Source organism: Semicossyphus pulcher, unplaced genomic scaffold (assembly GCF_022749685.1).
Source record: "Semicossyphus pulcher isolate SPU_LCO1_2020_fin unplaced genomic scaffold, fSemPul1.0.p SCAF_7, whole genome shotgun sequence".
Taxonomy (NCBI): Eukaryota; Metazoa; Chordata; class Actinopteri; order Labriformes; family Labridae; genus Semicossyphus; species Semicossyphus pulcher.
Window position 1 is genome coordinate 20,311,895 of NW_027211748.1, and position 14,057 is coordinate 20,325,951.

General features: G+C 42.1%; 2 protein-coding genes across 3 annotated transcripts; both read left to right on the plus strand.

Moving 5' to 3' along the window:
• Nucleotides 1-617: 617 nt before the first annotated feature.
• On the plus strand, nucleotides 618-10,520 carry LOC138611715 (vang-like protein 2). Of its 2 annotated transcripts, none has more exons than XM_069684923.1 (7): nucleotides 618-777; nucleotides 907-1,030; nucleotides 2,386-2,993; nucleotides 3,304-3,441; nucleotides 3,586-3,714; nucleotides 5,510-5,753; nucleotides 7,342-10,520. In XM_069684923.1, the coding sequence occupies exons 1-7, from the start codon at nucleotides 707-709 to the stop codon at nucleotides 7,600-7,602; spliced, it is 1,575 nt and encodes a 524-aa protein (XP_069541024.1). In that variant the 5' UTR covers nucleotides 618-706; the 3' UTR covers nucleotides 7,603-10,520. The 2 variants fall into 2 exon arrangements, with proteins under 2 accessions (XP_069541024.1, XP_069541023.1); XM_069684922.1 differs by having other exon boundaries at nucleotides 3,304-3,437; nucleotides 3,579-3,714.
• A 251-nt stretch (nucleotides 10,521-10,771) lies between these two features.
• Nucleotides 10,772-13,677, plus strand: fcer1gl (Fc receptor, IgE, high affinity I, gamma polypeptide like). The gene is made up of 5 exons (XM_069684924.1): nucleotides 10,772-10,947; nucleotides 11,106-11,197; nucleotides 11,611-11,649; nucleotides 12,115-12,144; nucleotides 12,293-13,677. The coding sequence occupies exons 1-5, from the start codon at nucleotides 10,893-10,895 to the stop codon at nucleotides 12,356-12,358; spliced, it is 282 nt and encodes a 93-aa protein (XP_069541025.1). The 5' UTR covers nucleotides 10,772-10,892; the 3' UTR covers nucleotides 12,359-13,677.
• Nucleotides 13,678-14,057: the final 380 nt, after the last annotated feature.

A 14,057-nucleotide genomic window follows, 5' to 3' on the forward strand; every position in this document is an offset into this window, starting at 1 on the left:
TTTACTTTAATCTACAGATTTGAAACACCCACGTTTAGTCTGGACATCCAACATTGTAACATTGTATATATGTCTTAAAATGTGAAACCGCATGATACCCCCTCTTTAAGATTGTTTTCAACCTAGATTAAATGTATTCAAGTTGTGGTGGAAAACTGTGGCTTACATATAGGGTGTAGGGTTAGGGGTATTAAAACCCCTACTAAACAATACAACTCATAAATAAGCTGCACAACTATCTTAAAGAAGCAGCCCTAGGCGACTCTATAATGGATGACTTGACATGACTGGACTATATGAAGTTGTTGCATTGGATTAATGTGTATCAGATGCTTCTTGGGTAACTGGTGATGAGAAGACCCTTAAGACTTAAAGTTTTAACCATCACTCTCTCTTTCCCATCTCTTTCAGATCCCACCCACCTCAGCTCTCCCCTGCTGCGACTCTCCTCTCCCATCCCTCTCCTCCTCTCTGACGCCCCCCCCTTCCCCGCTCTCCCGCCTCCCCTTCTCCTGCCCCCTCCTCATTGGCCTCCAAGATAGATTCCCTCAGGAGTAAGGTTGACCTGCTCAAGCTGCCCCTGGCTCTGTCCACCAAGTCCATCTCCGAGCGCAAGAGTCAGCTGGGAGGAGTCGGCGAGCAGCGCGGCACGGCGGGAGGAGGAGGAGGCGGGGCTCGTAAAGCCCGCTCACCGCCGACCAGAGACATGGACAACGAGTCGCAGTACTCGGGCTACTCATACAAGTCCTCACACTCCCGGAGTTCCCGCAAGCACAGGTAAATACAACACAGGTCACAGGGATTATATAGTTTAGCATCTTCTCACAGGGAGAGTTAAAAAGAAAGTCAGCACTGTTGCACGTCCAATAAACCTGCAATGTCGCTGTTTGTGTGTTTGTCTTGCAGGGAACGGAGGGATCGCCACCGCTCAAAGAGCCGAGACAGCAGCAGTCGTGGAGACAAATCAGTCACAATCCAGACTCCCGGAGAGCCACTGCTGGATGCAGAGTCGACCCGTGGAGACGACAGGGTCAGTCACACTACTCTCTTTACTTAAAAGTTTTACAAGGACAGTTTATCACCTCTGAATGTCGGCCTGTGGTGTTTTGGGATGTTAGGAACTAAAGCTCCTTTACCAACTAGCACGTTTGATCCTTTTTAAAGGGCCAGTTCGCCGATTTTCAACCTCAGTCCTATCATGCTATTATGGGAAGCTAATGCCATTATGGTCATTATGGTGCAATTTGTCCCTGTGCCTTTGGAGGACGCTATCCGCTTCTTCAATGGGCCCTGGAAAACCTCTGCCAGACTACGTAAAACGCATCATCTGGCGGGGCCAGGGAGCTCGCTAAACTACACTTCCTCAATCTACGACGCCCGCCTCCGATGTCAGCAGTGTTTAGTTGAAAAACCACATACCGTAAAGTGCATTGTTCAGTGAGGTGCCTCGAAACTCTGCCTGCTCTCCTGTTTCCCTCCCAGACATTCCACATTTATAATTGAGTCGTGTCTCGTTCAAAATCGTCAGGTTTGAATGTAGCCTGAAGTCCCGAAGATTTTTAGATGATCCGCTGGTATATTCTTGTCGTATTTCGGATTCTGAAACTGCCTGCAGCGAAAATGGTAGTATTTCACTCCAGCGTCTCTCGCTGGACCATTCCTTTCAGAGGAAGAGGCGCAATGCACTCTGGGTGTTGTAGGAAAGTAGAATGGTTGACACCACAAGCTGTTTGTACAACTTTCTCCACAGCCATGGCGCCAATTTCAAATATTATTGCTTCTATCGATTACAGAGAATACCAGCTTTGACTGACTTTTTCCAGGGGCGAACTGCTCCTTTAAGAACATTGTTCTCCTTTAGAGGTGATTTATAACCTTCCTCTGATGTCTCTAGTGTATTTTTAAGAGGCAGTGCATTACTACATATGAAGCCTTGCCCATGTTGTCAGACGGTTGGGAAAGAGCAGGTGTTGACATTTGTACAATGGAGTCATAAAATATTCAAGAGGCATTATATTGAGTTGAAAGGCATGCTAATATTAAAGAGAGGCGTCGGTCTTTAAATAATAGAGAGGCATTTGCGTTAAAGTTCAAGGGTACAACGAGCCTCATGGATACAGAGAAGTCGAGGGAGTTATTCCCTTCATTAATTCATAGAAAAATAATATTTACCCTGTTAAAGCTATACATGGTTAATGATTTTATTCAGGTATCTGGTAAAAGAGCAAATATATTTTAGTGAAACCTGCATAAAAGCTCAGATAAGCTTCTAACTTTTTAAATTAAAGCTCTTGAGAGCTTATAGTCATCAGTTAGCACTATTTTGTATGTTTTAAGGAAGCTGAAAATGAACCTCAAACACTCCTGACTCTCTTTGTCTGACAGGATGATAACTGGGGCGAGACCACCACAGTCGTCACCGGCACATCAGAACACAGCATCTCCAATGAGGACCTGACCCGCGTCACCAAAGACTTGGAGGAGTCGACTCCTCTGGAGTGCAAGCGCTTCGTGGGCCCGGCTCTGGGAGGCTGCCTCAGCTTCTTCGCCCTGGTCACACCTCTGGCCTTCCTCATCCTCCCGCAGGTCCTGTGGCGTGACGCCCTCGAGCCCTGCGGCACGCCCTGCGAAGGCCTCTACGTCTCTCTGGCCTTCAAGCTCCTGGTCCTGCTCATCTCCTCCTGGGCGCTGTTCCTCCGCCCTCCTCGCGCCACACTCCCGCGCTTCTTTGTGTTCCGCTGCCTGCTGATGGTGCTGGTGTTCCTGTTCGTGGCCTCGTACTGGTTGTTCTACGGCGTGCGGGTGCTCGAGCCCCGGGAGAGGGACTACAGGGGGATCGTGGAGTATGCTGCCTCGCTGGTGGACGCTCTGCTCTTCATACAGTACCTGGCTCTGGTGCTGCTGGAGGTCCGACACCTGCAGCCGGCCTTCTGTCTCAAGGTGGTCCGGAGCACGGACGGAGCCAGCAAGTTCTACAACGTGGGCCACCTCAGGTTAGTAGAGGATGTAATGAGTGTAGCTATTTGTAGCTGTAAAGTTTAATATTAAACCCTGAGATATTTGTTATTCGACAACCTGGGATGAGAAGGTGTTCCTGAACAGTTGCTCTGAGCGTCTAATGATGCTGCAGGTGTGTCTCATATTGACGCTGAAGGATTGTACGAGACACTGAGAGCTGTCACAGACCTGCTGTTATCATGTTATGTCTGTAAAGTACAGTTTGTAGCATGTCCTTGCACAGTCAGCAGCTTAGGCTACACCTGTACTTACTGTGGCAGTGATGATTGACGTGCTGTGTTTCAGTATCCAGCGGGCGGCTGTCTGGGTGTTGGACCGTTATTACAGCGACTTCTCCGTCTACAACCCCGCTCTGCTCAACCTGCCCAAGTCCATCCTGTCCAAGAAGATGACGGGCTTCAAGGTTTACTCGCTGGACGGTAAATACAGCCTTATTTGTTTGTCTACGTGACAAATACTGTGGCTTAAAACTGAACTTATATGAAACTACTACCTGACTGTGTGTACTCCATAAGCTTAATATCTACTAATTTCTTCCCCTTGCATGTGTTGTCTTGTAGAAAACACCACCAATAACTCGACAGGACAGTCCCGAGCCATGATAGCAGCCGCTGCCCGGAGGAGGGACAACTCGCACAACGAGTTCTACTACGAGGAGGCAGAGATGGACCGCAGGGTCCGCAAACGCAAGGCCAGGTCAGATAAATATTCCTAACTCCCGTATTCCCGGTATTATCTAACAACTGGGGATTTATGGTGACGTGTGGTTGAGCAGCAGACGAACAAATCTGTGGTCACAGGAGCCAGACAATGAAAATGAGTGAGAGGCTGCCAGTCGACAATTAGTCTTTGTCTGTGCACAGAGATTTACCAACACTTACGTCAAGGAAACTCATGACTTAAGTGACTTGACTCATAATAAGAATGTTTGTCTGTTTCAGTTTGACTGCAGGCATAATTTACACCTTAATGGCAAAACAATGGTCACACTGGAACATATCACAGGTTGTGTTTTTGTTCGGGATGACCTCGGTGACCTGAGACTAAACGTTTGTCCCTTTGCTTCTCAGTGGAAACTAGAACAATTACTTTCTAAATATCAGCAGAAAAAACTCAATAATTAGCCTGAGCTAATATTAGCTTTTTCACAGACATTCTTGTATCAGAGTTTTGGCTTATAAGTATAAGATAAATCTCGTGCAAAAATTCCAGAGATACATTTGCTGTAATTTAGAGGTTTTTTTTGTCAGTTTTGAAATGGCAGACTGTGAACATTTGATCCTCTGGCTCTTAAACAATATATTTTTAGAAATCCGTTTCTGGCTTGGCCATATCTTTTGAATGGATATTCTCATATTTAGTTTATTGTTCACAGTGAAAAACTGCATAATTCCATGTTTTTCCAGAAATACATTTTTAAAAAGGTAGCGTCTGAAACGGGCCGTTCAGAACAGCAGCAGGTTTCTACGTGGAACCTTGCTTTCGCTGAAGTCCACCAATGGTCATTCACTATTATTCACCTCAGGCTGCCTTCTTGCACTAGCTTGTAGTCAAGTCGATTTCAGCTTACCATTCCGATACCTTCAGGCGATTCTGGCTTGTAAATATAAGGCCGAATACCCGACCCCAGAGCAGCCATGTTTTCTACATCTTTGGAGTGACAGCGCAGTGTGGCCCCTCCCCCACGAGGGATAACACACGTGGGGGAGGGGCTACGCGTTCACTCCAAATACTGTCAGCCAATCGTGGCTAAGGTCTGACCTTTGAACGAATGGCTTGTTCGTTTCAGGAGGAAGAAGAGGCTCAGAAAAACGATTAAATTAAAATATGTTTACCATTTTTAAAACGAAACAAACTTTACCAACGTGATTCAAAAACACACGAGAAGAGCTAAAACATGTCTCTCTAACTCTCAATGTTCAGCCTGGGTGAACAGCAGGTCAACTGGTTTAACTTGTATTAAGTTTAATTTGCCTTTATTTAACTTGCCTGCCAAATAGTTAAATAGGCACTGCCTCTTACATCTTGTAATTGTAAGAGCTGTTTGTGAAGCTATAATAACACTGTAATAACTGGGCTTGTCAGTTTTCTGAAGCTCTCCTGGGTAACTTATTGGACTGCCTGCCTTAAAATGTGTACAGTTTCTAAAGTACACTGTTAAATGCTAGCTGTTTCAGAGGATAGTGTAGTATATAAAAATTAACTCTTAGAAGTGTCTGTGTAAAAGAGTTTATCCAGTAAGTAAGTAATAAAACTGACTGTTGGGTTGTTGATTTTTTACTGTAATGTTTGCTTGTTCTTCAGAGCAGAGCCAACATATGCTCTTGTTTATCCCTTTGCTTCCAATCATGATGACACAAAACATTTACTGTCAAGGCTTTTAGCTTCTTCTGTCTGAGAAACCAAGAATGTGCAGTCTGACTTGATTTCCTCCTGAGTAATAACCACACAGTTGACAGAGTCTATAATGATGACTGTCTCCATCCTCTAGGCTGGTCGTGGCGGTGGAAGAGGCCTTCACACACATCAAGCGTCTCCACGAAGAGGAGGTCGCCTCGTCCCCCAAACACCCTCGGGAGGTGATGGATCCTCGGGAGGCGGCACAAGCCATCTTCGCCCCGATGGCGCGCGCCATGCAGAAATACCTGAGGACCACCAGGCAGCAGGCCTTCCACAGCATGGAGAGCATCCTCACACACCTGCAGTTCTGCATCACACACAACATGACGCCCAAGGTGAGGAGAGCGAGGACACCTGAACCTCATCAACAACTGATCACAGAAAGCAGCTGCTTTTAATACTGTTACAATCTGCAGTTTGAGGCTGATTATTATCGTCTTCAAATCTTAATATTTAAATTTCTTCCCTGAGTTTCTTATGAAAACTGAATAAAACAAAAATGAATGCAGGTATTTGCATCAAGTATTATTAATAGAGTTAATTTATTACAGCTCTAACAGCAATTTACACACTCAACAAGATTAGCATTCACTCCTCATGTGAATAGACAGGCACACAAGCCAGTAAACGCCAGGTGCTGTACACGTGGTAACAATGTGCACTACTGTATCCCTGCCGGTGCAGCTGTAGTTTCTCTATAGGCAATAACAACTAGCAAAATTAGCATAGTTGTAACTTAACAGTTACCAGCTAACATAACGTATAGCCTGGCTTAAGGTAACTAACGTTACATTGCCTGATGCATCCAGTCTCCTGTTTATGTCCCAGTAACTGTTTATAAAGTGGTTATATATCCCCGGGAACTCACATTCAGCAAGGATCAGTCTCTTATCCATTGTGGTTTCTATGGTTACGACTGTGAGTCGCAGAGAAAATCGTTCAGTTATGGCAGCCGGCGGGCGATTGCGCCTGCTTGTCCCTCTGCCTGTCAGATTGCCTCCCCACCTGTGCACTCACCTCTCATTAAAAATGAATGACTAGGCGCGTCAATCGCCCCCCCCACCACCGTCTGAAAAGACCATAAATGTGCACAAATGGTGTGATGCATTGCAATTACTTAAAAGGAGTCTACCTTCTTTGGCTACTCGCGATTAAATTGTGTTATCTTTTGGGTTAAAAAAATAGCATTCCTGCTGTTTGAAATTAACAACAAAATGTCATTTACATTAAAAACATTTTTTTCTACTTTATAAAAAAACTTTCAGTCATTAAAGTCATTAAAATTACAGGATTTATTTTTCTAGAGAGACATGTCTGCATTGTAAACGAGTTACAGACAAACAGGAGGAGAAAAAACCCCACAAAATGCTCCACAAAGACAAAATTAAACCGCGGTTATAAAATCAAGAAAAATACAATTATGTTAAAGATTTCTTCCTTCCTTTCTTTCTTCTCATTGGCATTTCAAAATAAAACTGTCTCTCAAACCTTTAAATAAACATCAGTCCAAAACTTACAGCTGAACATCAGCAACCAGAGGACACAGTTGTTGCAATGATTTGAAATGAAATAAAAGGAGGAAAACATTTGGCTGTTTCAGTTTTGAATACATGTTCAAGACTGATGGAGCAGCGTGAATAACATAAACAGCTCCGGAAAAAAGAGACTGCAGAAATATGTTTCTCTCTTTTCTTTCTACTATTTAGTTAAGGAACATTAGGAGTGGACTGTTATTTATTTCCGGAGCTGTGAAGTCCTTTAGGAAGTGTTAAAATTGAGTTCTGGGAATGAAAAGCAGAGCTGCTGACACATCTTTGTTGACTAAAATGTAGATTAATTTACATATTTTAAAACGGCAACAAAATGCTTACCTTTTTAAACTGGTTTTCTGTGATAATTAACCTCCTCCATCCTCCCTGTCAGGCTTTCCTGGAGCGTTACCTCTCCCCCGGCCCCACCATGCAGTACCAGCAGCAGAACGGCAGGGGGCGCCAGTGGACTCTAGTGAGCGAGGAGCCGGTGACCTCGGCCCTGCGTCAGGGTCTGGTCTTCTCCCTGCGACGTCTCGACTTCTCCCTGGTGGTCACGGTGACGCCGCTTCCCTTCCTGCGACTCGGGGAGGAGTTCATCGACCCCAAGAGCCACAAGTTTGTCATGAGGCTGCAATCAGAGACCTCCGTGTAAAAAAAATGACGCCTCCTTCCTTTTCTCCCATCCTCTCTTTGTGCTCGCTCTGGCTGGATTTGACTCTTGTGGCGGGACATGTGGAGGCCACGTGCTCCTCTGAAATCCAATAATTTCCCCATGTGTGTCAAAGATTCAACGCGAGGAGAGTGCTCCTTCCTCGCTCTGATATCAAACTGTGATCAGCTCTACGATTGTCCGAACCTGGAATCAGACAGATGCCTTGACCTTTTCTCATTCTGTGTTCAGTCTTTACAACACAGTGTAAAAAAAACATTTTTCTAAAGGGGACTTTTCTCTTTTTGCCTCTTCTTTTTGCTGTAACCACTGGACTACTTTACTGTGCTGACTCAACACACAGACGCCACAGGAGGGGGGGATTACATCACATGTGTCACTTCCTCTTTCGCGAGTCTTAGAAACAGACCTGATCGGACGGCTCAGACTGATCTACTGATCTACCACTGCCCCTCAGTTCCTTGTCTGTGTGTTTTTTTTTTGAGAGGATGAGGACTGTTTTTATACTACAGAGTGTGACTTTTTGTTTTGTACTTACAGAATGTAGCAGTATGTGCGGTGGATTAACACGTGGTTTTTCTGCGGCCTGAAGGCCCAAAACGTCTTTTTCTCTCACTGTAAAGAAAAATGGAAGAACATTCCTCAGTTGTTGCTACTCCACTCTTTTTATATTCACGATTGTCTAAATATGCAGCTTTGGTTTTATTCTACACTGGTGATTTAGCTTTTCATTTTAAAGTTTTTAAGACCTCATTTACACCTGGTATTAACATATCTGTGCATCTTATCTGGATAAAGATGTCAGAGCATAAGCCTGGTGGTGATCTGAATTTTTCACAAAAAGACAAGAAAATTGTCTCTCATTACATTGTATGTCTCCTGAACTTGTACATCTTTAAAAACATATTCTTCACAAACTTTTATTTTGAAAATTCTTTCTTAAAACAGCTTTGATGGTACTTTTAACACTGCTATAGAAGGTGTGATTAATGCATCTACCTGGCACTATTTCAAGCAGCTGAGTAATAATAATATTTTCTTATTAGTTCAGAAAGCAGATCAGTTCATTGTTTATGTTTGTCTTTTCATGGGACTTACTGAGGATAAGAAAAAGAGAGAATATCACCAGACTTGAGATGTAAACACACACAGGAGAAATTCAGAAACATGGGCTAAAATGGGTTTGGAGGCGGCCTGCATTGATTTGTGTTGGAAATAAGTCAGTTGGGCTTACAGTTCTGCTTCATTTAAAGAGGGGGTATTATGGTGTTTCACATTTTAAGACATATATAATGTTACAATGTTGGATATCCAGACTAAACGTGGGTGAAGTTTCAAATCCCTAGGTAAAAGCATGTTGGAGTAATCCTCAGGCTGCTCAGCTCAGTCTGCAGGATGCTGTGAACGCCAGGTTTCACACAGTTATTTCTACACACTTTGTGACGTCACACTGAGTGCAGCCTCAGCAGGCTTCAGAGAGCTGGCCAATCAGAAGAAAGTGGGCTTGTATGGGCGGGGTTTCTTAAAGGGACAGAGCTGACTGAGTCGTTTCAGGCTGTATGAGGGCCTGCACAGAGCACCAGTGAGAACATTTTTTCAACTGTAAATTATGCTAAGCTATTCCACAGGTATCACAGAGTGAAATATGAAGCTTGAAATTAACATAGTACCCCCCCTTTAAAGAAGAAAAATTACCCAACAAGTTAGAAGTTCACCTAATGGCAACACTTTCTGCCTTCAAAGGTCGACGCAAGGTCCACCTGACTCATGTTTCCAAAGCTTTGGCTCCAGGCCTTCCTCATTGGATGGAGCTGCTTTATTGTCATTGTGTTGGTTTAGTTGTTATCATGTGACATAATTGGACTTTCCCATCATTGTGTCTGTTTACAAAGTTCATACAACTTTTTTTTTTTTATCAAGATCGGCCTTTTATGTGAAGATATTAAGAAAAATCACAACTTTCCAGCAAATAGAAAATTCTCACGCAAAAACCAAATGTCACACAACAGAAAACTTATAAAAACAGATAAACATATATATTAACTAAAACATAAAGTGTCAATCTTTATAGGGATCCAATTTATGTTTGAACGTGCATATTTATATCCAATCACAAGGCAGAATTCCGACCAGTAGAATTTCCTCCTGCAGGTGCAGATCAGATGTTAATACCAGGTGTGAATGGGGTCCCACTCTGTTGCAGGCTTTTTAACAATGTAAACTGAAGCTGTAGCCAAACTATCAGCTGACTTTTATGGTTTGAATTGTTTTTATATATTTCAACAAAGATCCCAAAACCAGACGTGTGATTGTACCTCCTCTCTGCAGCGTCTCTGCAGCAGTAGCGTCTCACCGCCTCGCCTTGTGCCGCCAGCTCAAACAAGCACAGTGACCACGCCGCCTCCATCACTCAGCCTTACTCTCCACATGTGGAGGAGCAGCGACGGGGGGTGCATGTGTCCTCAGGCCTGAGTCCTGCTTTCTCCTCCAGGTCCTGAAACTTACTGTAGCGCTGAAACTCGCCTGGTGTTGAGCCACAACACGACTGACTGTTTGATTTTACTTTCCAGTGAAAATATGGATTTAAAAAGCCCTTTACATTTCCAGATAATCTCCAAATACCAGGTCTGATCTGTGTGACGGAGCTGTTTCTACAAAACTGCATGCTAGAGTTATTTCAGGCTCACAGACGTTTTTATAATAACTTGTTTTCTATCATTTTGAAGGTGCCTAAGTTATGATGATGCAATTTTTCCGAATGTTTTTACTTTTGAAAAACTAAGTGGCTTGTAAAAAAAATTGTAGATTTGTCTTGTATTTTTTCTCCTTTTGGTAACTTGTAGCTTGTATAGTGTTTTAGGCATTTTTGCATTATTAAACCATTTATTCCTTACATCTTTTTGTTGCTTATTTTGGAGTGAGGGATGTTGATGCTGAAGCTTTGTTTATAAAGAAGAGGAAGAAAATGCAGAAGCTCTTGTGACATCCCTTCAGATTCTGGATACGGTTTCTGTTTCTCATCAGCGTTGAGTCACTAGAGTTTAACCACAGATAAGTCGAGTTTTAGATGAGTTTTAGAGGAACTGATGGGGAGATGGCATTGTGGGTAGGCGTGTGGTTTCTCAGCTTAAAAAAAAACGGACAGAGAGCCCCGGACTTCCTGTTCTCTACTGCTCACAGAGCTCACTTCAGAGACTTTTTTGAAGAGATCTCACCAACAAAAGGAACAACAAAAAACAAACCCCCATCTTCTCTGCAGCCCACTCGGTAAGATGGTGCGAACGCTGCTCCTCGCTGCCTTTCTGATGATCAATCCCACCTGCACCGGTGAGGAGAGGAAAATGTTTCTTTGTGCTTATTCTTGTGGGACGATTTGACGCCTTGTCGGTGGATGAAAAGCAGCAGAACTTCTTAAAACTTCTGCTGGGTGTATCAATGATCTTTTGGATTAAAGAAAACTAAGACGCTGCGTTTTCTGTTTTCAGAGGCCATTGGAGACATGAGCGTATGTTACATCTTGGATGGGGTTCTCATCCTTTACGGCATCATTCTAACGGTCCTATACTGCAGACTGAGGGTAAGACAAACAGGAACAGCACACACACACACACACACACACACACACAGCATGATGAATGTTTGACAACTAGAAAGAACTCTTCCTTTAGGTTGTATTGACGATCTTCAGAACTATAACGCTCGGAAAATAGAATATTTTATGAAAACTTCCTGAGAAAATTCATGAAGAAGTTCCACCAGCTTTTAAAAACTTTCATTACTCTGTTGTACGTGATGCCAGACTTCCTCTATATTTTCCTGCATGCAGTCGTTTTACTTTTATGTTCTTTTAACTTTTTACTTTGCTAATTTTAGAAGAGATATCTTCATATCCTGTTTAACCTGTCAGTGTTTACTTCACTCATTAGAGTCTGCACAATAAATATAGTTGAATCCATCAATCATTTGAGTTTTCTGACATATTTTTGACAGATGACGCCGTCCAAAAAAGCGCCTGCCAGTCACCCTGAGGTAAAGCTAATGTATATTTATATTATTATGTAATAAAACTACCTAATAAGACATATTATTAATAACTAAGTTGTTTTAATGAAATGTTTTTTATTGCTGTAGCTTAGTTTTGTAGTATTCAGTCTCAAAAGCAGCACTTCTGTTTTTAAACCACCCCACATTATCATTTCCTGTAAGCTTGAGTTGACCACCAACCTACATTATTATTCACCGTCACAGTTTCCAGTCGGTGTTTTTTTTCTTTTCACAGCAAACAACTGTGTCTGATCCCACTTCCTGTGAATAGTTACACACATGCACAAGGACATCAAATTGATAGTAAAATCTTAAAATCACTGAACATACTCCATCTGTCAGGCTTTAAAGACCCAGAGAACAACGAGGAACACGAAGCGCTGCTTTATTAAAGAATGATTGTCACTGAAGCTCTCATGATAATTCCTTTATATGTTTTCCGTCCTACAGAAGAAGCCCGCAGAGGGAGGCATCTATGCGGTGAGACTTCTCATTTAAACACTTAGAAAGACTTTTGCCAAATCGACTCAGAGGGGCAAGAAATGCTCACTACGCTGTTGTCTAGAGAAGTATTTTTACCTCTTACACTGATGGTGGTTTTGACAGTGTGTGTATGTGTATCCTGCAGGGTCTGACCTCTCACAGCACTGATACCTACGAGACCATCAGGATGGATAAAAAGCCGATCGTGTGATGAAAGAAGACTTGGTGCAGAGACGATGCTGAGCGCAGAAGCTCAGTGTCACATCTCTTTAAGCTTTATACTGTAAATTAAGTTGTTTTAACCTCCTTTGTGATTTTTCTCTACTTGTTTTCTTTTGTAGAAAAACTGCTTTTATTTTGTCTTGCGTGCATTAAATGTTAAACCTAATTTTATTTAACAATTTACCAATGAAAGCTACGTCAGTGTGTTAACTTGCATGTCGCGCTCTGTTTCACAACTCGTAGTGCGCAAGCTTCTAAGAAAGCAGAAGTCGAAGTGTGTCCTTTGTTCCTGTACGTGTTCCCTTTTTTTTGTTAAATTAAGAAGTGCTTGTTCTTTGAACATTCAACGTGTTAACTCATCTTAATGTGATCTTTTTTTAAAATGTTGTATCCTGGTTTAAAATATGAGTAATGATTCTTAAAATATCTTAAAGCCCCTTCCTTAAAATCACAGATGTTTGGACCAGTCGCTCGGTAACTCTTCCGTCTTTAATGGATATTTTTTGGACTTGTTTTGATTTGTCCAAATCATGTGATTTAAGGGGTGAAGCAGCCCATGACAGTTGGTAAACATATCTTAGATTTACGTGGAAAATACTGGATTAAATCTGTTTTCTTAAAATATGAAAATCCTCAAGTTGATTCAAAGTCACTTGATTGTTTATTGCAGACGATTGTGAAGCTGGTTATCTAATTAAAGTGTTTGTTCCATTTTGTAAACATTTGATCACTGCTAAATGTCACTTTTTTCACCATAGATTTCAATTACATGCTTTATGTATAACAGCAATATTTTAACATTACATTATAATTGTTTCCTAATATCATCTCAAAAGACATTGCACTTAACCAGAGTAAGGAGAGATCAAAGTCTTCAGTTTGAGCACCCAGACAGTAAATATGACAGTTCCTATCATGTCTTGAATTTGTTCTTTGGTAACAGTGACATCTTTAGCAGCAGAGGACATCACACTCTGAGGTCTTCTTCTTCCTGTGTGACAGCGGATCCTCACTTAGAGTCTCACCAGCTTACTTACAGAGAAACGCAACTGGAAGTGTCTTCAGAACACACTCTGTTATCTGTTTCCCCTCAGGCTCTTTAAAACGACACAAGAAACTCCCTCTCCCAGCAGGCAGACCAACCTTATTGTTGTGAATTTAATATTCAAACCATACTTTTTTTTAAAGCCTATACCAGTGTACATACATGTTGTTGTTATTGATCATCATATCATGTCATTATCACAGATTCCATTTTAACACCCTGCTTTTTATTGGCAACAAATCAATAAATCAATCTGAATTACATTTTTTTTGGCTTGTGTTTTCTTTCTGACTGCTTCTGCTTTTGAGCTCAAAAAGAAGCTACAGTGGTGAGAACAGTGAGACCAGTGAGAGGGCACCACCTGCATTATTGAGGAACCAGCATGCAGTCATATTGTATATTTATGCAACACGACTTTCTATTACGCAGTTCCGAACCCTGTTTAAGATTGAATTTATATTATTTATTTTAGTTTATTTATTTTATGATTATTTTACTATTATTTAGTCTTTCTTTATTATGTGACTCAGATTAATATAACTACTACACCACTGTCAGGAAATCACGCAGGGAACCATTAACTATTTTACTTTTCAGAAACACGTCAGGTAGTCTATGGAAGGAAACCTGTATAAAGGTTTGG

Coding starts and splice junctions, on each gene's coding strand:
- LOC138611715 (XM_069684922.1), top strand. CDS start 707: ATGGACAACGAGTCGCAGTACTCGGGCTACTCATACAAGTCCTCACAC. Junction 1,031..2,385: donor CGACCCGTGGAGACGACAGG/GTCAGTCACACT, acceptor TTTGTCTGACAG/GATGATAACTGGGGCGAGAC. Junction 5,754..7,341: donor CACACAACATGACGCCCAAG/GTGAGGAGAGCG, acceptor CCTCCCTGTCAG/GCTTTCCTGGAGCGTTACCT.
- fcer1gl (XM_069684924.1), top strand. CDS start 10,893: ATGGTGCGAACGCTGCTCCTCGCTGCCTTTCTGATGATCAATCCCACC. Junction 11,198..11,610: donor TCCTATACTGCAGACTGAGG/GTAAGACAAACA, acceptor TATTTTTGACAG/ATGACGCCGTCCAAAAAAGC. Junction 12,145..12,292: donor CAGAGGGAGGCATCTATGCG/GTGAGACTTCTC, acceptor TGTATCCTGCAG/GGTCTGACCTCTCACAGCAC.